This window comes from Coregonus lavaretus (assembly GCF_964263955.1).
Source record: "Coregonus lavaretus genome assembly, chromosome: 8".
Classification (NCBI taxonomy): domain Eukaryota; kingdom Metazoa; phylum Chordata; class Actinopteri; order Salmoniformes; family Salmonidae; genus Coregonus; species Coregonus lavaretus.
The window spans coordinates 33,280,011-33,305,927 of NC_139995.1; the positions used below are offsets into that span (position 1 = coordinate 33,280,011).

Below are 25,917 nucleotides of genomic sequence, written 5' to 3' on the forward strand. Positions count from 1 at the left end.
TTCATAATTTTTCTTCAATTCGCAAAAGGCTGAATGTATCTCACCAGAGAAAGCATGCGAGAGAAACAGCGCCCCTCTGTCTCTGCATGTATTGCCCATCTATCTGATGCTGTCTGATCAAAAAGAGTATGATATTGACGCCGCCCGTAGCATTGAATGCAAGGGAAGCCAGCGAGCATTTGGCCTCCCTTGATAATTTTTTTTATACAATAACAGTCAGCGTTGAGCTAAACTGAGTGAGTTCAACTGTGAATGGTCCTGGCGCACCAAAGAAAAGTATCAAGTGATGCGATTTGGTTTCACACCAATCGCATCCCATCAAAAGCTAAACGTCAATGACAAATAAAAATTGAGTTTTTGCATCTCGTTGTGTTGTTGTCCTCCGGTGGCTAGCTAGCAAAACTGGGCCCTTTCCTAAATTAGCCATGGATGGAGATAGGGATTTTGACTTGTGGTTTTACTTAATTCTCCGTACTCACCAATGATTATAACAGTGATTCTGATCCAACCATAAATTCATACAGTGTGCCCCTGGATTCACATGGTCAGTCTATGTCATGGAAAGAGCAGGTGTTCTTAATGCTTTGTATACTCAGTGTAGACTGTTTCGGCAACATGAAAGAGAGGAGGATGGCATTGATGTTTCTCTACAAGTAGGGTTAGTCAACATGTTTTCTACTTATGCACGCACACACACAGATACATACACACACACACAGAAATCAGTACTATGGACAGCCACATGATATTTAGCTTACGTTGATTGGACTAAATAATTTACAAATATTGTTTTGGGAATATTTTTGTTATCACTGCATTAGACTAAGCATAAGTGATATGATGATGTTTAAATGTTGAAGTTGAAATGGTGCTGGAATAGTGGAGGTAGGTCCTGTTTTCTTTGCAACTTGCAGTAACTCTCCTGTGTTCTAAATCAATAGTTGTTGAATAGTCTGAAAATGTCTGAAACATTAACTTGATTGACCATGCTTTAGGTCAGGGCTCTCCAACCCTGTTCCTGGAGAGCTACCGTCTTGTAGGTTTTCATTCCAACCCTAATCTACAGTGCCTTGCAAAAGTATTTATCCCCCTTGGCGTTTTTCCTATTTTGTTGCATTACAACCTGTAATTTAAATGGATTTTTATTTGGATTTCATGTCATGGACATACACAAAATAGTCCAAATATATGAAGTGAAATGAAAAAGATAACTTGTTTTAAAAAATTCTAAAAAATAAATAATGGAAAAGTGGTGTGTGCATATGTATTCACCCCCTTTGCTATGAAGCTCCTAAATAAGATCTGGTGCAACCAATTACCTTCAGAAGTCACATAGTTAGTTAAATAAAGTCCACCTGTGTGCAATCTAAGTGTTACATGATCTGTCACATGATCTCAGTATATATACACCTGTTCTGAAAGGCCCCAGAGTCTGCAACACCACTAAGCAAGGGGCACCACCAAGCAAGCGGCACCATGAAGACCAAGGAGCTCTTCAAACAGGTCAGGGACAAAGTTGTGGAGAACTAAAGATCAGGGTTGGGTTATAAAAAAATATCAGAAACTTTGAACATCCCACGGAGCACCATTAAATCCATTATAAAAAATGGAAAGAATATGGCACCACAACAAACCTGCCAAGAGAGGGCCGCCCACCAAAACCCATGGACCAGGCAAGGAGGGCATTAATCAGAGAGGCAACAAAGAGACCGAAGATAACCCTGAAGGAGCTGCAAAGCTCCACAGCAGAGATTAGAGCATCTGTCCATAGGACCACTTTAAACCGTACACTCCACAGAGCTGGGCTTTATGGAAGAGTGGCCAGAAAAAAAGCCATAGTTTAAAGAAAAAAATAAGCAAACACGTTTGGTGTTCACCAAAAGGCATGTGGGAGACTCCCCAAACATATGGAAGAAGGTACTCTGGTCAGATGAGACAAAAATTGAGCTTTTTGGCCATCAAGGAAAATGTCTGGCGCAAACCCAACACCTCTCATCACCCCGAGAACACCATGCTGTGGGGATGTTTCTATTCGGCAGAGACTGGGAAACTGGTCAGAATTGAAGGAATGATGGACGGCGCTAAATACAGGGAAATTCTTGAGGGAAACCTGTTTCAGTCTTCCAGAGATTTGAGACTGGGACAGAGGTTCACCTTCCAGCAGGACAATGACCCTAAGCATACTGCTAAAGCAACACTCAAGTGGTTTAAGGGGAAAGATTGAAATGTCTTGGAATGGCCTAGTCAAAGCCAGAGACATACCCCAAGAGACTTGCAGCTATAATTGCTGCAAAAGGTGGCTCTACAAAGTATTGACTTTGGGAGTTTTCTGTTTGTTTCACAAGAAAATATATTTTGCATATTCAAAGTGGTAGGCATGTTGTGTAAATCAAATGATACAACCCCCCCAAAAAATCAATTTTAATTCCAGGTTGTAAGGCAACAAAATAGGAAAAATGCCAAGGGGGGTGAATACTTTCGTAAGCCACTGTAGCATACCTGATTCTAATAATTAGCTGGTTGATTACCTGAACCAGGTTAGTTACAACTGGGGTTGGAGCACAAACCTACAGAAGGGTAGCTCTCCAGGAACAAGGTTGGACACCCCTGCTGTAAGTCATGTAACTGTTTGTTACATGCAATATGCTTTGTGGACTCCACCGGACAGATGTTGCTCTCTGGTTTTGTAATGAAACAAAGGTGTGGTTGTATTTATTCTGCCACCGGCAGAAGGCATATGAACCAACAGGTTGTAGAGCAAACAACGCAATCATCACAACACATAGGTTGTAATATGGCTTATTATTCCTGGCATGGCTTCCCCAGTGATTTTACACACGCACCGCTACTTGAGTTACATCCAGCATCCAAGTTGAGCAGGATGCAAAAGTTGTTATTATATATACTGTATATTTTATATATATACAGTACTAGTCAAAAGTTTGGACACACTTACTCATTCAAGGGTTTTTCTTTATTTGTTACAATTTTTTACATTGTAGAATAATAGTGAAGACATCAAAACTATGAAATAACACATATGTATGTACACATATTAACAAAATTATACATTGTATAATATACAGTAAAATGTACAGTAAAAACCTTTTACAAACGTCACAGGGGTCTTATCCAATTATACATATCATATCAGATCCGTGTATCGTTCGTTCAACTGATATCCGAGCTTAAACAACAGTCCAGGTAGCAGATAATGGACCCTATCAGATATTTATGTAGTTGGTGCTGTATATTAACTCATATGCACTGAACAAAAATATAAACGCAACATGTAAAGTGTTCGTCCCATGTTTCATGAGCTGACATTTTTTTAGTCAACTTTGTTCTGATGTTATCGGCGGTCACAGAAATACGGAGATCTGTGAATAAAGTGACAAGGGAGGGCAAAAAAGCATCTAACGACATCTTCTCCGAGTGGTCTGAGGCAGGCGTTAGATTATGAGTGTTTTCAAGTGCAACGGTAATAACAATGGTTTTGGGAAATGGCTCAGAGATTTAATGATGCTCCTACGAAGGTTTTAACGATGAATTTAACAAGAACAAGAACAAGCCTTAAGATGCTTTTGGGTAACTGGGCCCTGTTGTCTTTGGTACCTGTAGTGTTAATGAACGCATGTTAACAATTGTTGCACTAATACTCTTTTATAAAAATTACATCTTTAATTTACAATCTTTAGAAACTATGAGAATAGAAAGGTTCAGAACATTTGTGAAACATCACAGCACAGTTGAAAAATATATGGCAAATAGAAATCAAAACTGGATGGTGTTCAGAGATACAGTGGGGAAAAAAAGTATTTAGTCAGCCACCAATTGTGCAAGTTCCCCCACTTAAAAAGATGAGAGAGGCCTGTAATTTTCATCACAGGTACACGTCAACTATGACAGACAAAATGAGGAAAAAAAATCCAGAAAATCACATTGTAGGATTTTTAATGAATTTATTTGCAAATTATGGTGGAAAATAAGTATTTGGTCAATAACAAAAGTTTCTCAATACTTTGTTATATACCCTTTGATGGCAATGACACAGGTCAAACGTTTTCTGTAAGTCTTCACAAGGTTTTCACACACTGTTGCAGGTATTTTGGCCCATTCCTCCATGCAGATCTCCTCTAGAGCAGTGATGTTTTGGGACTGTCGCTGGGCAACACGGACTTTCAACTGCCTCCAAAGATTTTCTATGGGGTTGAGATCTGGAGACTGGCTAGGCCACTCCAGGACCTTGAAATGCTTCTTACGAAGCCACTCCTTCGTTGCCCGGGGGGTGTGTTTGGGATCATTGTCATGCTGAAAGACCCAGCCACGTTTCATCTTCAATGCCCTTGCTGATGGAAGGAGGTTTTCACTCAAAATCTCACAATACATGGCCCCATTCATTCTTTCCTTTACACGGATCAGTCTTCCTGGTCCCTTTGCAGAAAAACAGCCCCAAAGCATTATGTTTCCACCCCCATGCTTCACAGTAGGTATGGTGTTCTTTGTATGCAACTCAGCATTCTTTGTCCTCCAAACACGATGAGTTGAGTTTTTACCAAAAAAGTTATATTTTGGTTTCATCTGACCATATGACATTCTCCCAATCCTCTTCTGGATCATCCAAATGCACTCTAGCAAACTTCAGACGGGCCTGGACATGTACTGGCTTAAGCAGGGGGACACGTCTGGCACTGCAGGATTTGAGTCCCTGGCGGCATAGTGTGTTACTGATGGTAGGCTTTGTTACTTTGGTCCCAGCTCTCTGCAGGTCATTCACTAGGTCCCCCTGTGTGGTTCTGGGATATTTGCTCACCGTTCTTGTGATCATTTTGACCCCACGGGGTGAGATCTTGCGTGGAGCCCCAGATCGAGGGAGATTATCAGTGGTCTTGTATGTCTTCCATTTCCTAATAATTGCTCCCACAGTTGATTTCTTCAAACCAAGCTGCTTACCTATTGCAGATTCAGTCTTCCCAGCCTGGTGCAGGTCTACAATTTTGTTTCTGGTGTCCTTTGACAGCTCTTTGGTCATGGCCATAGTGGAGTTTGGAGTGTGACTGTTTGAGGTTGTGGACAGGTGTCTTTTATACTGATAACAAGTTCAAACAGGTGCCATTAATACAGGTAACGAGTGGAGGACAGAGGAGCCTCTTAAAGAAGAAGTTACAGGTCTGTGAGAGCCAGAAATCTTGCTTGTTTGTAGGTGACCAAATACTTATTTTCCACCATAATTTGCAAATAAATTCATTAAAAATCCTACAATGTGATTTTCTGGAGAAAAAAAATTCTCATTTTGTCTATCATAGTTGACGTGTACTTATGATGAAAATTACAGGCCTCTCTCATCTTTTTAAGTGGGAGAACTTGCACAATTGGTGGCTGACTAAATACTTTTTTTCCCCACTGTAGATGGGAGGGGTTGAGGGTAGCTGAATGATGGGACTAAAAACAAACAAAAGATAACTATTGTAAAATATACTGTGTCTGTAAAATGTATATAGTATGTATAAGATGGAAGTAGAAGCCTAAGTGTTGTTTTCCATTAGTTTACTCCAATTAGGGGAGGGGTGGTAGGGTAAGGGGAAAATAATAAAGGGAGAAAAAAAATATATATATATATATATTCTTTTTCTTCTTTAAATTCACTTTTTGTACATTGCCTTTGTTATGTTAACTAGGCCTGCTTCATGGCTAAGCTATTTTTGTTAGCTTTATATTGTTTGTTTGTTTGCCATGCTATGCTATGCTATGAAGCCATTGATAAATAAATAAAATCTTTGGCTTCAGCTTACCATGCCGCATGCTATTGCATCCCCTTTCTGGCCATTCATTGTTAACTGCTGCTATATTTATGATAAGCTTTACCCATTTTATATGCTTATTGCATTGGCATATTGTCATTGATTATTGCCATTAACAGCCAATTCATTATGTATGTTCATTGCTGTTATTGCCCGTTATTATTTGCACCTTTCTGTGTCTCCTTTTAGATAAAGCATACTTCATACAAAGCCAACCAAGTCTCAATTCAAGACGAGTCACATATCAACAACTGTCAATCATTCCCTGCCATGTATCATCTCCATTACCTGAATCTATAAAGACTCTTAAACTGAACTGCATCTCTGCCTCAGCCTGCTCTTAAACTGGAGTCCCACAGTTGATGGCCAACACCATAACCCTCCCCTAAACCTCAATCAGTTACAGTCTTGTAACTGAAGAATATTGTGTGACAGGCTAGGAACCAAGTTTTGGTCAGTGTTTCCCCGGGCACCCTTATTAGGGGAGGACATGCAGGAAATGTATAAAAGCGCCCCTTGGTCATGTTCAGGTGAGAGCTTTGTACATGGAAGGTTGTTTGTTTGTTTGTTTGTTTGTTTGTTTGTTTGTTTGTTTGTGTGTTATTTCTCTGAGCCATTTTGTTATCATGCCGTCTTGAATAAATATTTGGGGTGTGGTCATTTTGTTTGGAGAGACTTTGCTGGTTTGAGGTCCAGGCAGTTTATGGCAGCGCCCTCCAAAAGGTGACTGTCTTTAAGTAAAGTCAGTTGAATTTCTAAAATATTTATTGTTTATGTAAATGCAGTGGTTAACTGTTCATTCAGAAGTGCAGTATTGTTTCTCACTGTTTTTGGTCATCTTGTGAACTTGGTCAGCTGAATCTCTGTGAAACCCTGTATTTCAGAAAGCTATCTAGTGGAAGTAACATCTAAGAAGTCATTTTGGTGTACTCTTGTTAATGTGTGTTATTTATCTGTGTCAAACAAGCAAACCTAATCCTCTAAGCTTTAATAAACGTTGCTTGTTCTTTCTCTGCCTCTGTACTGTTTCCCTGTAATGGGCCTAGAACCTCTAATGTTTAGATGTTACAATTGTAATACATATTTTATATTTTGTTAAGGTGTTTTATGGTTCGTTGCATTGCTCCGAACTGTTTACCCAACTCAATAGGTGGCCTGTTACGAACCGGTGTCTTATGTTCTGGTTGAGGTGTTCACCTCATTAAACAGTAACTGTTTAATGAAGCCTACGTCTGGTAGTTGTGCCTTTTTAACTAACCCTAGTAGACAAGTGTTACTACAATATACTACAGTTATGTCTGCAAAAACACTACAGTGAATACTATAGCATATAAATATTTAGACCATAGTATTTTTTTATGTGGGTGGTCCTGTGTGTGAGTGAGAGAGAGTGTGAGGATCATTGATCTTCAGCCCCCCAGACCGGGGGTTTGTATACATTCAGAGAGTATGCCAATTGTCGTATCAATAGTCGTGTTCACAATTGAAGATTGTAGCCTACGTCTGCCTTTCAATAAGCAGGAAAGGATGCTGGTGAAGCACACCCAGACCAATAAAAAGGCTGATTTTAACTTACTGTATTGGCTGATGTAATTACATGAAGTTCATGATGATCTGCTCAGATACCATACTGTGCCCTTCTCCTTTCATCTCTGCCATTATTAGGTGGAAGGACCAGCTATAGCAGGGGTATTCAACTCCTACCCTACGAGGTCAGGAGCCTGCTGGTTTTCTGTTCTACCTGATAATTAATTGCACCCACCTGGTGTCCCAGGTCTAAATCAGTCCCTGATTAGAGGGGAACAATGAAATTAAGTAGTGGAACTGGCTTCGAGGTCCAGAGTTGAGTTTGAGGGCGCTATAGCTACCTACACTATATAGAACAGGGATGGACAACTCCAGTCTTGATTAGTGACACACCTGACTCCAATAATCAACTAATCATGGTTTTCTGTTTAGAATGCAATTAGTTTAATCAGGCGTGTTAGCTACAGTTGAAGTCGGAAGTTTACATACACCTTAGCCAAAAACATTTAAACTCAGTTTTTCACAATTCCTGACATTTAATCCTAGTAAAAATTCCTTGTCTTAGGTCAGTTAGGATCACCACTTTATTTTAAGAATGTGAAATGTCAGAATAATAGTAGAGAGAATTATTTATTTCAGCTTTTATTTCTTTCATCACATTCCCAATGGGTCAGAAGTTTACATACACTCAATTAGTATTTGGTAGCATTGCCTTTAAATTGTTTAACTTGGGTCAAATGTTTCAGGTAGCCTTCCACAAGCTTCCCACAATAAGTTGGGTGAATGTTGGCCCATTCCTCCTGACAGAGCTGGTGTAACTGAGTCAGGTTTGTAGGCCTCCTTGCTCGCACACGCTTTTTCAATTCTGCCCACAAATGTTCTATAGGATTGAGGTCAGGGCTTTGTGATGGCCACTCCAATACCTTGACTTTGTTGTCCTTAAGCCATTTTGCCACAACTTTGGAAGTATGCTTGTGGTCATTGACCATTTGGAAGACCAAGCTTTAACTTCCTGACTGATGTCTTGAGATGTTGCTTCAATATGTCCACATAATCTTCCTTCCTCATGATGCCATCTATTTTGTGAAGTGCACCAGTCCCTCCTGCAGCAAAGGACCCCCACAGCATGATGCTGCCACCCCCGTGCTTCACGGTTTGGATGGTGTTCTTCTGCTTGCAAGCATCCCCCTTTTTCCTCCAAACATAACAATGGTCATTATGGCCAAACAGTTCTATTTTTGTTTCATCAGACCAGAGGACATTTCTCCAAAAACTACGATCTTTGTCCCCATGTGCAGTTGCAAACCGTAGTCTGGCTTTTTTATTGCGGTTTTGGAGCAGTGGCTTCTTCCTTGCTGAGCGGCCTTTCAGGTTCAATTGAACGCTGCTGGCACCCGCCCACCCGACTAGAATCACTACTCTCGACGGGTCTGACCTAGGGTATGTGGACAACTACAAATACCTAGGTGTCTGGTTAGACTGTAAACTCTCCTTCCAGACTCACATTAAGGATCTCCAATCCAAAGTTAAATCTAGAATCGGTTTCCTATTTCGCAACAAAGCCTCCTTCACTCATGCTGCCAAACATGCCCTCGTAAAACTGACTATCCTACCGATCCTTGACTTCGGCGATGTCATTTACAAAATAGCCTCCAACACTCTACTCAGCAAATTGGATGTAGTCTATCACAGTGCCATCCGTTTTGTCTCCAAAGCCCCATATACTACCCACCACTGTGACCTGTACGCTCTTGTTGGCTGGTCCTCACTACATATTCGTCGCCAAACCCACTGGCTCCAGGCCATCTATAAATCACTGCTAGGCAAATCCCCGCCTTATCTTAGCTCATTGGTCACCATAGCAACACCCACCCGTAGTATGCGCTCCAGCAGGTATATCTCACTGGTCATCCCCAAAGCCAACACCTCCTTTGGCCGCCATTCCTTCCAGTTCTCTGCTGTCAATGACTGGAACAAATTGCAAAAATCTCTGAAGCTGGAGACACTTATCTCCCTCACTAACTTTAAGCATCAGTTGTCAGAGCACCTTACCAATCACTGCACCTGTACACAGCCCATCTGAAATTTGCCCGCCCAACTACCTCATCCCTATATTGTTATTTATTTTGCTAATTTGCACCCCAGTATCTCTATTTGCACATGATCTCTTGCACATCTATCATTCCAGTGTTAATACTAAATTGTAATTATTTTGCACTATAGCCTATTTATTGCCTTACCTCCATAACTTGCTACATTTGCACACACTGTATATATATTTTCTGTTGTATTTTTGACTTCATGTTTTGTTTTACCCCATATGTAACTCTGTGTTGTTGTTTTTTATCGCACTGCTTTGCTTTATCTTGGCCAGGTCGCAGTTGTAAATGAGAACTTGTTCTCAACTGGCTTACCTGGTTAAATAAAGGTTAAATAACATTTAAAAAAATTATGTCGATATAGGACTCGTTTTACTGTGGATATAGATACTTTTGTACCTGTTTCCTCCAGCATCTTCACAAGGTCCTTTGCTGTTGTTCTGGGATTGATTTGCGCTTTTTGCACCAAAGTACGTTCATCTCTAGGAGACAGAACGCGTCTCCTTCCGGAGCGGTATGGTGTTTATACTTGCGTAGTATTGTTTGTACAGATGAACGTGGTTGTCACGTTCGTTCATAGACGGGTCAGACCAAGGCGCAGCGTGATATGCATACATGTTTATTTTAAACTTAATAAACAACGACAAAACAATAAACCATGAAACGTGACGTCCAAAGGTAACACACAACAAATCTCACACGGAACAAGATCCCACAACACCTAATTGCCAATAGGCTGCCTAAGTATGGTCCCCAATCAGAGACAACGAGCGACAGCTGCCTCTGATTGGGAACCACACCAGCCAACATAGAAATAAACATACTAGAATATAAACATAGATATACACCACATAGAAAATCACACCCTGACTCAACAAATAAGAGTCCCCTGCTCCGGGCGTGACGACCACCTATTCTCCGCCTCCCTGTTGCGCCCCTGGTCTGGTCCTCGGCGCGCTGCTTCCCCTCTCCTTCCTCCCACTATACTCCAAGCCCTGTCTGGACCCTGGTGTGGGAGACCCCGAACATGGAGAGGGGCTGACGTCTGGGTCTGGACTGGAGCCGCTGACCGGAGCTAGACCAGGCACCGGTGGAGCGGACTGCTCTGGCTCCGGAGTGGAGCCGCTGACCAGAGCCGGACTGGGCACCGGTGGAGCGGACTGCTCTGGCTCCGGAGTGGAGCAGCTGACCGGATCTGGAATGGACCCCGGTGGAGCGGACCGCTCTGGCTCCGGAGTGGAGCCGCTGACCGGATCTGGATCAGACACCGGTGGAGCGGACTGCTCTGGCTCCGGACTGGAGCTGCTGACTGGTGCCGGACCAGGCACCGGTGGAACGGGCACGGGCCATGCCGGACTGGATACACTCACCACTGGTCTGGTGCGAGGAGCAGGCACGGGCCGAACCGGACTAGGAACATGCACCACTGGCTTGGTGCGAGGAACAGGCCGAACCGGACTAGGAACATGCACCACTGGCTTGGTGCGAGGAGAAGGCACGGGCCGAACCGGACTAGGAACATGCACCACTGGCTTGGTGCGAGGAGCAGGCACAGGCCGAACCGGACTAGGAACATGCACCACTGGCTTGGTGCGAGGAGAAGGCACGGGCCGAACCGGACTAGGAACATGTACCACTGGCTTGGTGCGAGGAGCAGGAACGGGCCGTGCCGGACTGGCGACGCGCACCACTGGCTTGGTGCGAGGAGCGGGAACAGGCCGGGCCGGACTGGCGACGCGCACCACTGGCTTGGTGCGAGGAGCGGGAACAGGCCGGGCCGGGCTGGCGACGCGCACCACTGGCTTGGTGCGAGGAGCGGGAACAGGCCGGGCCGGACTGGCGACGCGCACCACTGCCTTGGTGCGTGGAGCGGGAACAGGCCGGGCCGGGCTGGCGACGCGCACCACTGGCTTGGTGCGAGGGGCAGGAACAGGCCGGGCCGGGCTGGCGACGCACACCACTGGCTTGGTGCGAGGAGCAGGAACAGGCCGTACCGGACTGTGGAGGCGGACTGGAGGTCTGAAGCGGAGAGCTGGCATAGCCCGTCCTGGCTGGATGCCTACTTCCGCACAGTATGTGTGAGGCATTAGCAAAGGACGCACAGGACTGTGATCGCGCACTGGCGATATAGTACGTAGAACCGGCGCAGGATATGCAGGACCGAGGAGGCGTACTGGAGACCGGGAGCGTTGAGCCTGCACACCCCATCCTGGCTGGATGCCCATCTTCGCACGGCACGTGCGTGGTGCTAGCACAGGACGTACAGGACTGTGCCGGCACACTGGCGACACAGTACGTAGCTCCGCATAACACGGAGCCTGCCCAGTCACACGCTTCCTCGCGTGAGTACGGGAAGTTGGCTCTGCTCTAACACTAGGCTCCGCCAACCACCCTTTTAGCTCCCCAAAACATTTTCTTGGGGCTGTCTCTCGGGCTTCTTCCTCGACCGGCGTCCTCTGTGTTGCCGTTGCTCCTCTCCTGCCTGGGCATCTACCTTCGCCCATGGCCCTTTCCCCGCAAATATCTCCTCCCACGACCACATCTTCCCCACCTGTGTCCAGGGTGTTCGGTCCTCCTGGGCACGCTGCTTGGTCCGTGTTTGGTGGGATCTTCTGTCACGTTCGTTCATAGACGGGTCAGACCAAGGCGCAGCGTGATATGCATACATGTTTATTTTAAACTTAATAAACAACGACAAAACAATAAACCAACGAAACGTGACGTCCAAAGGTAACACACAACAAACCTCACACGGAACAAGATCCCACAACACCTAATTGCCAATAGGCTGACTAAGTATGGTCCCCAATCAGAGACAACGAGCGACAGCTGCCTCTGATTGGGAACCACACCGGCCAACATAGAAATACACATACTAGAATACAAACATAGATATACACCACATAGAAAATCACACCCTGACTCAACAAATAAGAGTCCGCTGAGTCAGGGCGTGACAGTGGTACCTTCAGGCGTTTGGAAATTGCTCCCAATGATGAACCAGACTTGTGGAGGTCAACAATTTTTTTTCTGAGGTCTTGGCTGATTTATTTTGATTTTCCCATGATGTCAAGCAAAGAGGCACTGAGTTTGAAGGTAGGCCTTGAAATACATCCACAGGTACACCTCCAATTGACTCAAATGATGTCAATTAGCCTATCAGAAGCTTCTAAAGCCATGACATCATTTTCTTTAATTTTCCAAGCTGTTTAAAGGCACAGTCAACTTAGTGTATGTAAACTTCTGACCCACTGGAATTGTGATACAGTGAATTATAAGTGAAATAATCTGTCTGTTAACAATTGTTGGAAAAATTACTTGTGTCATGCACAAAGTAGATGTCCTAACCGACTTGCCAAAACTATAGTTTGTTAACAAGAAATTTGTGGAGTGGTTGAAAAACGAGTTTTAATGACTCCAACCTAAGTGTATGTAAACTTCCGACTTCAACTGAATATGGCTGGGGAAAAAGTGTAACACCAATTAGGCCCCCGAGGACTGGAGTTGCCCCTCCCTGATATAGACAATTGCAGATAATTGCTTCATACTCACCTGATGGCAGAGAGAGGGTGATGGTCAAAACTTGGTATGTCAATCCGTGTTAGCTGGGTCTGGCTAGTCTTGATTGATCCTTGGACAGTGTACACACACACACACAGACAGACAGACACATGCAGGTGTGCATGTACACACACCTCTTTGATATGATAGCTAGCTAACTAGCTAGCTTTAGCCTTAAGCTCGATGCTTGGTGGCTTTTAATACAAGTTCCCTGTCTTGTCGGTCAGTAAAGCCACCAAGCATTGAAGGAAGGCAGCTAGCTAGTTAGCTAGCTAGTGTCGTATATGATGAATGTTGGTCGTCCTTGCTGATGAACAAAAGGGAGTCTGCTCATACTGAACATTGATCATAAGGTTTATTCAGATCACAAGCTTCAGCATGAGTAACAGGTGACATGACACCCGGAGAGCAGTGTCCTCCAATTCTAATGTCTGCTCTAACGTCTCATCGTTTAACCCCTATTTATAAACACTGATGCCCCCTCTTCTGGCCAATCACCAGTCTCCCCTGTCTACAACCCACCTCCTGTCTGTGATATGTGGTATTACACCTAAAACATTCCCTCTTGATACTACCATAAACAACATTCTATTTCTTCATGAAAAACATTTAACAAAGACATAATCTTCAGATACCATATTCCCCCCTTTCGAGACGAACTAAACGTCTCGAAACCAAACAGAATAAGATTATGACTAGTAACAACTTATCTTATTGAATATCTTTAACCTTAAACCAAACCATTCTCCTCTAGAGTGTAAATACCTTTCTTATGAAATATGAATAACTGTTGATGAAGTGTGAACACATTACTATGAATTATGAATAAATCTTTATGGAGTGTAAATACATTACTATGACATATGAACAACTGTTTATGAAGTATGAACACATTACTATGAATTATGAATAAATCTCTATGGAGTGTGAGAGCAAAAAACTGTCCAGCAGCCATCCATCCATATCAATCAAGACAGTAAAATTCTCTCACGGTCCCTCTGCCCCCGGCAACCACCGTCGGTACTCCAGATAACCTCATAACTCATGTAAACGCATTCATAACTATGATGTAATTAAATACCCATGTAAACAAAATCCTATCCATAAATATCCATTGTACAACTGGTCAACCCATCGAATCGTACAATGAATCTCTCCCTTCCTAGACCTTCTGTCCCTAACCCCATCGAAATAAACAAAAGCATCTAAGATCCTCATCTGCATTCAATAACATCAAACATCATTCTACTAAAATCAATACCTAAGAATATGACACAATTATGTATTACACATGTCTATATTTCATTGCAGACACTGGAATGTAGTCCACTACACTTCATCTCCCTGTAATGTCCTCTTCCAATGGACTTGTTGATGATGGAATCAGCCACACCCTCCTTGTTTCCTCTCCTCCAGTCATATTGTCTTTGTTTGAGTATTCCAATCTCCACATGTTCTCCCAAATGCTTCTGGAATGACAAGAAAATAAACGACCAAACAGTATCCTTTGCAAAACAACCACTTTCAAATTAAACCTCCATTTCACCTAAGAATTTAAAAAATGATACATAAATGATGCATGAATCACATTATCCATTCCCCCCTTTGATTCATAAATCATACTAAAAATCATACTAATATTGAAAAACCAATTTGAAAAATCATAAAATAATCCAAAATGATATTTATCCCTCAGTTCCACTTGTCCATCTTTATCCAGATCAAGAACAGTCCACACCGGCATCTGAGTGTTGTCTCCAGGCACCACTTCTCCAACCTATCTCAATCTCATAACTTTCTCAAAAGTCAGTACAAACATCACACAGTGTTATCAAAGCTTAAACTAGAATCTGACCCATCACTGCCCCTACTGGCCTAATTGATCTTGCAACCAAATCCTTTCAAATGCATCCCTTATAATGCATCTATAACCCCAGTGATATTATCTGAACTATCTGGACTCACAGTATAACTAATATTTATCAATATTATCTTCCCAAATGTTACACCATACCATGAATGAAGTCCCCCCTTCTCCCTTAAACTTACCCTTCAATGATAGGCTTGAAGACTATGACATGTCGCCATGTGTCTACTAAATGACTGAAATGTAAATGTAATGTCACCCTTTTAACCCTAGAGTTAGCTGTGTCCAATGCTATCCCTCTTATAATGGTAAAACCTCATATGGAAGCTTAAACGTTGACCTGTAACAACATCCTATCCCCCATAGGGTAAGAATATACTCTATCATCACAAACCCACCAAATATCTCTAAAATTCCCATAGTCACATTGTCAATCAAAAGCTAATCTTTTAACCATCAAAGTCCTGCTCTTCTTACTACCTGATATATAAAAAGTAACCTATTATTTGTCATTACTACCCTTAAGGTCATACTTATCCAAATTTATCATACAACATCACCCTGATCTTCCCATAAACATACCCCTTACCTCATATGTTTTATTAGAGCAAAAACAACTTTTATCCCTCAATATTTCACCTGAATACTTCAGGTTTCCACTGTTACCTGACTTTACATCTAACAATTCCCATAGGGTAATCCATTTACCCAAGAACACTTAAACCCTACTGTTCTGACAACGACATTATTTTATCGGTCAATGACTGTTGCTGATACCACAGTCATGACAAAGCATAACCCTGACCCAGACCCGCTAGAGGCTGCGCAACCGTCCAACACGTCTTGGGCTGGCATCCCCAACAGACATCAACCCTCAAGATTCCTCACCGATTCTTACAAAATCATTTACTGGAACCAAATATTCCTACCTGCCTATCTATCTCTAATTTTCACAACAGAAGAACAAGCGGCACTGCAGATACCTCTTCCCGTCTGTCATCAAAATCAAAGACCTCATCCTATAGCTCCATGATGAATCTATCTTCTCCATTTCAGATTAATCTATATTGCTCTCTACTACTATCTGCTCTACTTTTTTAACCCTATTCGTAGTAACCTAAACCCCTGAGTCTCTCTTGCTGCCTCCTTTAATTTCAGAAAAGTTGTCATCCTTCCTACATTTGCTATTACCATCGTATCATTAATCCCTTCCAAAGTTACCATTAACGTTGTTGATTTAGTGGATGAATTAAAACCCTTAATTCCCTCTAGTGGGAAACTACCAACATCCTATTCGATTATTCCCTGTTGGAGTGACTACTGTAATAAACTTATCCTTAACTCCCTCTGTGACTGTGGAAAGTTTTACAGACTTCAAATCTTCCATTATAAGCATCACCTTACAAATTACATAGCCCTTTAACCAATAATTCTTAACCAGAACAACTTCTAATGCTTGCACTAGATAAGTACACATATATTCTCCCTAACCTTTCTCGGTAACGTTACGCAAAATAATCCCTTATTTGAGTAGGTGCAACAGCTCCTACTTCTGATCCTGCTAACAATACTTATCCTCCCTAATTATCTCTCTCTCTCTCTCTCTGTGAAAGAAACGTCATCATCCTAAATGGCATATTATAATTATTATTCTCCTACCCCTCATAACAGTATTTTCCCCCTATAATTGATGCTGGACCCTTAATCAAATGCGCTATATTTATGGCTTTAATAACTATCCATGTTGACAGAGTTAAATTACTTCTACCTGTTATTTTAATAGACTCACGTGTTGATGTCATTATTGTTACTACCTCATCCCTAGTTTTCCCCTAAGCTCTGAACTCTTTCCTTGTACTTCCATCCATCACCCCTAGTGTCACTTTTTCCCCCTTCAGTTCTACCTCTAAACTTTAAACTTTTGATTACACAAAATACACCTATAATGACATTGATCTCCCTGCTGAAACTGTAAATATAGATACTCAATCACCCTCAAATCATTCAGCAACACATACTTTCTCAATGCATCTGCTCCTAACCGATTTAAACTCCTACCATATCTTCCCACTAAACTTTAAAATGTCCTTCCTCACTGTTCTCTCTCTGTCTTACTACTAACTTTGAAACTTAGCTTACTGTCTCAGAGTCCCTTCAACCTAGCCTACCCCTAACTTATTTTAATCTAATCTTTTCTCTCATAACATTTAAAACCTTTTCCCCTGATCTATTGACAAAATCTCTTACCACCAAATTTTTGGAATATGTGATTGGGAAAGTTCCCCACCTGCTTCTGACTCATTACACACAGACTTGGCAAAACCGACTAAACACCTTTTAGCCTAACCTCAAATCTCTTAGTGTAAGAATGTAACCCAGAATAAACAGTCACCCCTTTTAACTTTTCAGACAGACTGTCTGACAGTCGTCTAGTGGACATCTTATTGTACAATTCAATTCTCTTCCCAACACTACAATAACAGTATCTTCTAATATTAGTACTTTAAGAGTAAGTACTACCTCAAATCCCCATCCTAATTAGTTATCAATTAGTGAGATGTTTAACCTCTTTAGGCTGAACACAGATAAGTTTTCCCCTATTCACTATCACTTCTAATGGCCGGTGGTTTCAACTGTTAGCTATTTTCTCTTCTTCTCTAATCGAGGCTCTCAGCAATGCACCCCCCTTCATCTCTTCTAGAACAGGTGATCTTTTTCCTCCTTCATCTTCCTCTGTTGTTTTTCTCCTGTTCTTGGGATTCTCTCAGCAGTTTCCTTGGTCCTGTTCCTTCTCGTCGTTGACATATCAGTATTCTTCAAAAGGTTCTCTTCTAAGTTCTGTCCTCGAAATATCATCTTCCATCATCTTCTTACTAGTGGGCTCTTCTTGACATCAATGTGTTCTTCTCCTTCCATTCTTGAATTCTTCATCCAGTCGTGTTATCTTCATCTTTCCGAACCTCTTGTCCCCTTCTTCGTTCAACTTTAATCAGAGATCAAGTCTCCAGTATCCTTCTTTCCTCTCTTGCCACTTCCTTCTGATCACAGAGTCACCTCCACCCATGGCCTCTCATCAATCACTCTCATCGTCATCATCGTCATCTCCTTAAGTTCCCAGACATCTCGGTTTTCTTCCGTCTTCTGGATTCATCTTCATCGTTGTTTCTGCTCATATTCGTCTTCATCTCTGATGCCATAATCACCCTGCTGGATGATGTCTTTCTGCTGAATCCATATGTGAGAAAGGTGTACTAACATCTGCCATTAGTCTCTCCTAACACTACTCTAACCCTACTTTGATTAAAAAATGACTATTTTAATCAATTTTCCCCTATATCAAGCCCTTTATATTCCTTTATTGTGAACTATCCTATTTTAGACTATATAAGTTATATAGACTTCCCCCCTAAAATTCTTAATATAACCTAAACAAATCCATTAACCATCCTGAATAATTAACCCCAATTCCTATTCCTATGTCACCAATATCAATTAGTGTTGGCTATCTTACCACAACCCATCAACTGCAAGTAAATGAAGTTAGTAAACTTCATACTACAATACCCATAAACAAAGCCTTTAACCCCTTGCTCTAACCCCTAATTATCATAAATTTACAGAAGAATCCTCAATCCATCCTGGATTCCCAACACATCTGTAATTAAACCCCAGTGATACACATAGCCTCCAAAATGCAATTTTTTATGAAATAGTATTTGCCAAGCCCATGTAAGATTGTCTTAACATCACATATTCTGTTAGGGAAAGATTTTGTAACCATAATCAGTACCAAAACCTTTTTGACTTGATCCTCTGCCACGTGACGTGATCACTTCCTGTATCTCCTCACTCCTCTCACTTAGCGTTCCTCTCATATGACAGAAGAACAAAGACACAACATAACATTTTAGTCGTTAATGCAGTCACTGAGTATTTCCAACCATTCAATATTCGTTTGTTCTACATGATTCACTGTAAGACTTTAACTCAGGACTAATTATAGATCGCCCAAAAACCTTTTGCTTTCAATCCGTCATTTAATTATTTAATTCAATCTATTATAATCCGTTATCCTATATTTAATTTATAAATTCAATAGGCTACAAAACAAGTTTCATCTTTAACCAATATTCGTGTTAAACTCTCCCTGTGCCTATTTGTTCCGTCGTCTGTGTTCCTCTGTCTCCCCCTGCCCCTGCAGTTTAACCAATGTGTTGTTTTGCAGAATCCCACGCATGCGCAAATATCATTTTAAAATTAAACGCATCCCCATACATTTACTAAATAGATCGCTCCAAACCATTTCATTTAATTTTAATCATCTTATTTTAATTAATTATACTCCGTCAACATATATTTGATCTATAAATGTACTACATCTCGCCAAATAGTTTAACGTTCACATAACAGTTACTTTAACGATTTTAAAAGATTCATGTCCAACTTTCCTCCTCGATAGCTATTAAACCCCTGCAAAGAAACCCCAAAGACCTCTGACCTTAAGCCACCATTTTGTTTTGGAGGCTCAGCGCCACCTCATGTCGTAGTTTTTAGCCCCGTAAAATCACACGCACATGCGCACAACCCCTTAAGCCCATGCTGACCACACAATAGACCGATAGCATTACGCTACAGCGTCACTATTTTATACGTTATACTCACACAATTACACATAACAGAGCTCACATTTGCGTAGAACTTTCAGTTCCATCACATACAAACAAGTTTAAGAGGCTTTAATCCATCGCAGTGGACCTCTAAGGTTCAGATTATCCTGTAGCACGCAACACAATTAGCCTTTAGCATTAGCCTTTCGCTAACTGCGGCCTACAACATGTAACAAAACCCAGCATTGCGTTCCTTTAATTGAGTACTGTTTCGTTTGCCCTAAATTTATTCTGCCGTGGGTAAGGCTATTTAAGTGAGCGATCCTCCCCAATGCAAATATCCCGTCGGACAGAAGTTGAGCAAGCCATCCCCAATAAATTTTCAACCAAACCCCAGTCCCAGACTGACCTGAAACTCCTAGTGCGTTCCAGGGTTTATGGCCCACCCTGTTGGTCGCCCCGTTCGTAACGAGGGCTTATCTAAACCTGCAATGCTCTAAAAATGTATACATATCTTGGCCCCGACTGTTCTTGACTTACTATTCAAGCAACACATCTCTATAAACAATTTTTAAAATTTGTATTATGATTAGCCAGACCCCAGTCATCAGCAAAAACACCACCTAAGGCACAGTCATAAGGGTACATTCCTCCAGTGTACACAAGCAGGAACAAAACCAACAACTTAGCTGTGTTTGGTCGGATCATGACTCCAAACCAAAGTTAGCTTGAGTTAGCTCGGCGACTCCAAATGCAGCAAAGAAGGATTGCATCATCCCTCCTGGCAAGCTCGCCATTATGTCGTATATGATGAATGTTGGTCGTCCTTGCTGATGAACAAAAGGGAGTCTGCTCATACTGAACATTGATCATAAGGTTTATTCAGATCACAAGCTTCAGCATGAGTAACAGGTGACATGACACCCGGAGAGCAGTGTCCTCCAATTCTAATGTCTGCTCTAACGTCTCATCGTTTAACCCCTATTTATAAACACTGATGCCCCCTCTTCTGGCCAATCACCAGTCTCCCCTGTCTACAACCCACCTCCTGTCTGTGATATGTGGTATTACACCTAAAACATTCCCTCTTGATACTACCATAAACAACATTCTATTTCTTCATGAAAAACATTTAACAAAGACATAATCTTCAGATACCATACTAGCTAACTTACTAACTTTACTTGTTGGTGGCCCTTATTACTAACCTGTCGAAGGCTAGCTAGCTGGAGCGATGGTCAGGTAACGTTAGCTACATGACCATCACATCCGCGTCTAGTTCAACATCCACTTGCGAACTCCCGTCCAGGTGAGACTCCACCATCCGTGCGCATCTTCCTGAGTGTTACAGCTGCCTCTCCTCAAAGGCCCATTTTGGAGCCAGGGCTCAGGAGCCAAGAGCTCTCTGTTCCCTAGTACGCTACTCTACTCACACACACTAGCCCGAGAGATGAGCATGTGAGTGCATGCAGTTACCATTCACACCACACTGTGCTGCTTGGATTGTAGTTGATATAATTTACCTGGATTCTCAGTGTGTGGGGAGCAGCGCTGGAGCTGGCTCTGTGGCTTTACATGGTCCATGGTCTGTTTTAACCAACACTTGAGCTCTCCCCATCCCTGCTTTGTAACCCAACACTGAGTGTGAGTGTGTGTGAGAGTTAAACATCTAGACTAGACGCGGAGAGTAGGTTAGATTAATCTTTCAGCAGGGCAAGCAGATATCTCTGTTTTATTTCATAGTAGTATAACACCTTTAAAGGTGTGTTACCGTTCACTTGATATAGTGTGTTATGTGTAGAAGTGTGTGGAATGTTGTGGAAAGTCATTGTGAAAAGTTGTTTATGTTTGGCCCACTGGCAGAGTTACAGTATTGCATGTCTGGATATCAGGCGTAATGTGCACTTAGTGATGGATGAGGTACAGTATGCCTAACAACCAATGTGTGTAAGTTTAGGTGTGTCAGTTCAATAAACAAGAACCATAAACACTACACAGTATCCTTATAAACACAATGGAAATATAAGGATACGGTGACATACAAAGACGCATTTTCAAAAGTCAGATAGACTTTGCCCTTGCAAATATGTAAGGTGCAGTTTACACTTGAAACTTTAGTCATTAATGGTGATTGGTTGAGTGAATCTTTAATGGAGCAAATCCACTTTGGATCTAATGTGTTTGTAGATTTTCATCCATCACTCTGGTCCCTCAGGATCCTGACTATATGAAGGACATGTTAGGGGTGGCCCTGATTGAGTTTAAACTCTTGTCTGGCCTTTAATTCACTCTCTTTTAGCTTGGGCATTGAGCTGACGCTGAAACGCTTTAGCCCAGACTGTCTCTAACTCTCTTTGTCTCTCTTTCTCTCTTTGTCTCTCTCTCTCAGCCTCTCCCTATCTATCTCTCTCTTTCTGTTATGATAATTTATAAACTAACTATTTCAGTGTCTCTGTGCGTCTCCCAAAAGGTTGTAAGGCTTTTGGATCAAGAAACGGACAGAGCTCCCGTCTGCAATAGTCAGGTCGTCTTTATTCGAGAATTCTGTTATCACAATTTCAGAGTCCATCTTTTATACACACACGTCATACAAAAATCCCACCCCGCTTTAGGCGGGCTGTATTTTTCCACTGTACACATCTTGTAAGCTCACACCTGGGTTTAGCTCATGTGGTTATCCTCTGCTCTCCTGACCATCAGGTCACACACACACACACACAAACACACACACATGTTCTTATCATAGTCTACTCCTTGCTCGGGCAGGCTGCATTCTTTAATTATCGCCGTCCTCACAATATCCTGCAACATGTTTCATACTCTCTTCCAAGCCTAACAGTTCTCCTTCTTCTTTGTTGTCAGGCCTAACTCCTACTCACATTGCTAAATAGTAACACAATGTAATCTCAACTTGCCCTACGCTCACACATTACTAGGTAGTAGTCTTATAATTCTAACACATTTCACACAGTTTCGGAGTGTAATAATTAGTCACTACTAAGAAAGTACTAATCATACTTAAAACAAGAACATTTCACAACTCTATTTAAGGGTGGAACATTTAGTCATTACTTTTAACCTGTATGTATTTTAATTTCTATATCACTTTCCCAGCCTCTCTCTAAAGGCCAGGGTAGGTTTGCAGGCACCTCACCTGCCAGGATTAATTAAAGCTTAATGAACACTGAGCAGTGCCAGGGAGTAATCCTGCACTACACTGACCTGGGACAGGGATAAGGACACAGCCTCCACTGTGACCTTGTGTTAGATTGACACACACTGGCTGGGAGAGGAATAATAGGTGTGCCACGACCAGGGTACACATGGCCCTGAATGCACTCTGTTAATCCACAATACCTTATCCATATCCTGATGTACTCAGCATGTAGTACTCATCATCCTGTGCCCTGTGACCTTCTTACAGATCCAAATGCTCTCATCATGCAGGGGAGTCGCAGACTGTGCTGTGAATCTATGTCTCAAGTAGTCTGCTAGTAGTACACTCACTTTGTAAGGTGCTTTCTAGAAGAACTAGGACAATAGGTCTGAGGGAGTCAGTCTGAAGGAGAGAGGCAGATGAGGAGGGACTGAGAGGAGAGGCAGAAAGAAGGATAGGAACAAGGGCACACATTTGGCAGGGATATAACACACCACAACTCATAGCTGAAGAGATAGCAGCTGACAGCCAGCTTACAGCCATCACACCCTCCTACTGTGATAGGGAACACTGGTAATACACACACACTATCTGAGGATCAATGTGCACCCTCGTCTCATGGTGTGTGTTCTGTCAATCACAATCCACAGAAAATACAACATTTGGTGGCAAAGAAAGTGGGTTACCAGGGAAACAAGTATTTTGGTTCACGTTTTTAAAATGACTGGCACTGACATTCTAAACATACTTTTGGTCAGACTTGAATGCTCAACCAGGCGATCTAGATCATATTTATCTTTGACATTTTTTTCTCTTTAAAAACCACTAGTCCTGATATGACAGTAGCCTTTTCATAATGTTCAGGGGCAATTAGTCAAAGAGCTAAGTGGGTCATTAATCATATTTTTCAGGCATCAGCTTCACATAATGACTGTTATTATTTGCTGCAGCCGTACTTAGGATATTTAAAGCATCTTTGAAAAGTCGTCTTGAAATGCTCTGGCATTAATGTTCTATATGTCACTGCACTGAGGTTTGACTGATGCGTGTTGTCTTGGTTGTGTTTCAACAGGTCCTGGCCATCATCTCCATCCTCTTTATCGTGCTGTCAACCATTGCCTTGTCTCTGAACACCCTCCCGGAGCTGCAGGACATAGACGAGTTTGGCCAGGTGACAGACAACCCTCAGCTGGCTCACGTGGAGGCGGTGTGCATTGCCTGGTTCACAATGGAGTATCTGCTCCGCTTCATCTCCTCACCAAGCAAGTGGAAGTTCTTCAAGGGTCCGCTGAACATCATTGACCTGCTGGCCATCCTACCCTACTACGTCACCATCTTCCTGACTGAGTCCAATAAGAGTGTTCTACAGTTCCAGAACGTCCGGAGGGTGGTGCAGATCTTCCGAATTATGCGTATTCTGCGTATTCTGAAGCTAGCCAGGCACTCCACAGGGCTCCAGTCTCTGGGCTTCACCCTGAGGAGGAGCTACAACGAGCTGGGCTTGCTCATCCTCTTCTTGGCCATGGGCATCATGATCTTCTCCAGCCTCGTCTTCTTCGCTGAGAAGGATGAAGAGGACACCAAGTTTAAAAGCATCCCGGCCTCCTTCTGGTGGGCCACCATTACTATGACTACGGTGGGGTATGGGGACATCTACCCAAAGACTTTACTGGGCAAGATTATTGGGGGTCTGTGCTGCATAGCTGGAGTGTTGGTGATAGCCCTGCCCATCCCCATCATCGTCAACAACTTCTCAGAGTTCTACAAAGAGCAGAAGAGGCAGGAGAAGGCCATCAAGAGGCGGGAGGCCCTGGAGAAGGCCAAGAGGAACGGCAGCATCGTTTCCATGAACATGAAGGAGGCGTTCGCACGCAGCGTCGAGCTCATGGACGTAGTGGTAGAAAATAATGGAGAGAACATGGGGAAAGTGCAGGACAACCACCAGTCTCCCAGCCACAGGAAAGGGACTCCCAAGCGGACCACCTCAGAGACTGGCTCTGCCAAATCCCTGGAGCCCAGCTCACCAGACAAAGCCCGTCCTGCCAGCCCTCAGCACCTCAACGCTCAGAAACTGGAGGAGATGTACAACAAGATGGCCAAGACCCAATCTCAACCTAACCTTAACAGCAAGGACAAGGGGCCTTTATCTAAATCAGCCAAGAAGAGAGACGAAATAGAGATGGGAAGCATCCCCACGGAGCCTGCCCCAACCACAGACATGAGGAGCATGTCCAGCATTGACAGCTTCATGAGCTGCGCTGCCGACTTCACCGAAAGCGCCCGCTTCTCCCACAGCCCCAGCACCAGTATACCAGGGAGGGTTAGCACCAACCCCGTGCTTGAGACCACCCTAGAGCATGAGGCCATAGAGGGCCCCCACACTGCCACCAAGCTCCCTGGAGGACAAGGCTCCAAGCGCGGCCTCTCTTACAGCCCCCATGGCCTGCGCTTCAGTAACCCCCTCAAGAATCGCTCACTCAAGGTCAACTTCAAAGGCGGGGGCGCGGGTCCCTCCTCCTCCTCAGCACAGGGTCCAGGGGGTGGGGCCCTTTCAGATAGCTCCGCCCTCTCTGACCACTCCCTCATGAGTCCTGAGATGTCTCTCTACACCACCGCCAGCAGCAGGACCCCACCCCATGAGACCCTGATCCCCACAGTCTTCACATTCCACGACGCTTCCATCAGTAAGTTCATCGACGCTGACACAGACGAGGAGGAGCACCTCCATGACAGCTCAAGCACCAACCCCTCCCAGAGGCTCCTGGGAAAAGCCAGCCCCAAGCTCAGCTCCCACAGCAGCCACCACATTGCAGCCAACCACCTGGAGGGCTCCCAGAGCATGCTGGCTAACAGTGTGTTCCCCTTGGAGGGCAGGCCAGGGGGGGGACAGGAGAACCATGTGCTCTCCCGGGGAGAGAGGAGTTGTTCAAACACCAATAATGAGAGCAAGTGAGGCAGGAGGAGGGAAAGGGTAGTATAGAAAGAACCCAAACAGGAGGACATGGTGCAAATACAAAAACATGAGCTCTAACCCATACCAGGAACTGCACCTCTACTTGCATGAATAAAAGGCACTGAAAAAACCTGCAGCTACTGGGTTTTTTATTTTGTAACAAATGCCAATAAGTATAACTTTTGGGACTGCTACTTGAGTGCAAAGACCGTCAGGATGGCAGCAACATTGCTGAAGGCATTGGGAGATGCTACTGTGGGACTGAGAAAGAGAGAGAATTCAAAAGGGTGCATTGCTGTGTCCGAAGGGGATACGCATAACTCTGCAGAATCAGGTCATGCACTG

The 25,917-nt window shown here is 43.1% G+C and overlaps 1 protein-coding gene across 1 annotated transcript in view; it reads left to right on the forward strand.

Moving 5' to 3' along the window:
* LOC311133755 (potassium voltage-gated channel subfamily B member 1-like) overlaps positions 1–25,572 on the forward strand; it is a gene marked incomplete at both ends in the record, with an annotated part of 103,234 nt that extends 77,662 nt beyond the window's left edge. The window contains one exon of the mRNA XM_084167307.1: positions 23,692–25,572. Coding sequence (XP_084023433.1) covers positions 23,692–25,572 — 1,881 coding nt within the window. The remainder of the gene's footprint in view (positions 1–23,691) is intronic.
* Between the last annotated feature and the right edge of the window lie 345 nt (positions 25,573–25,917).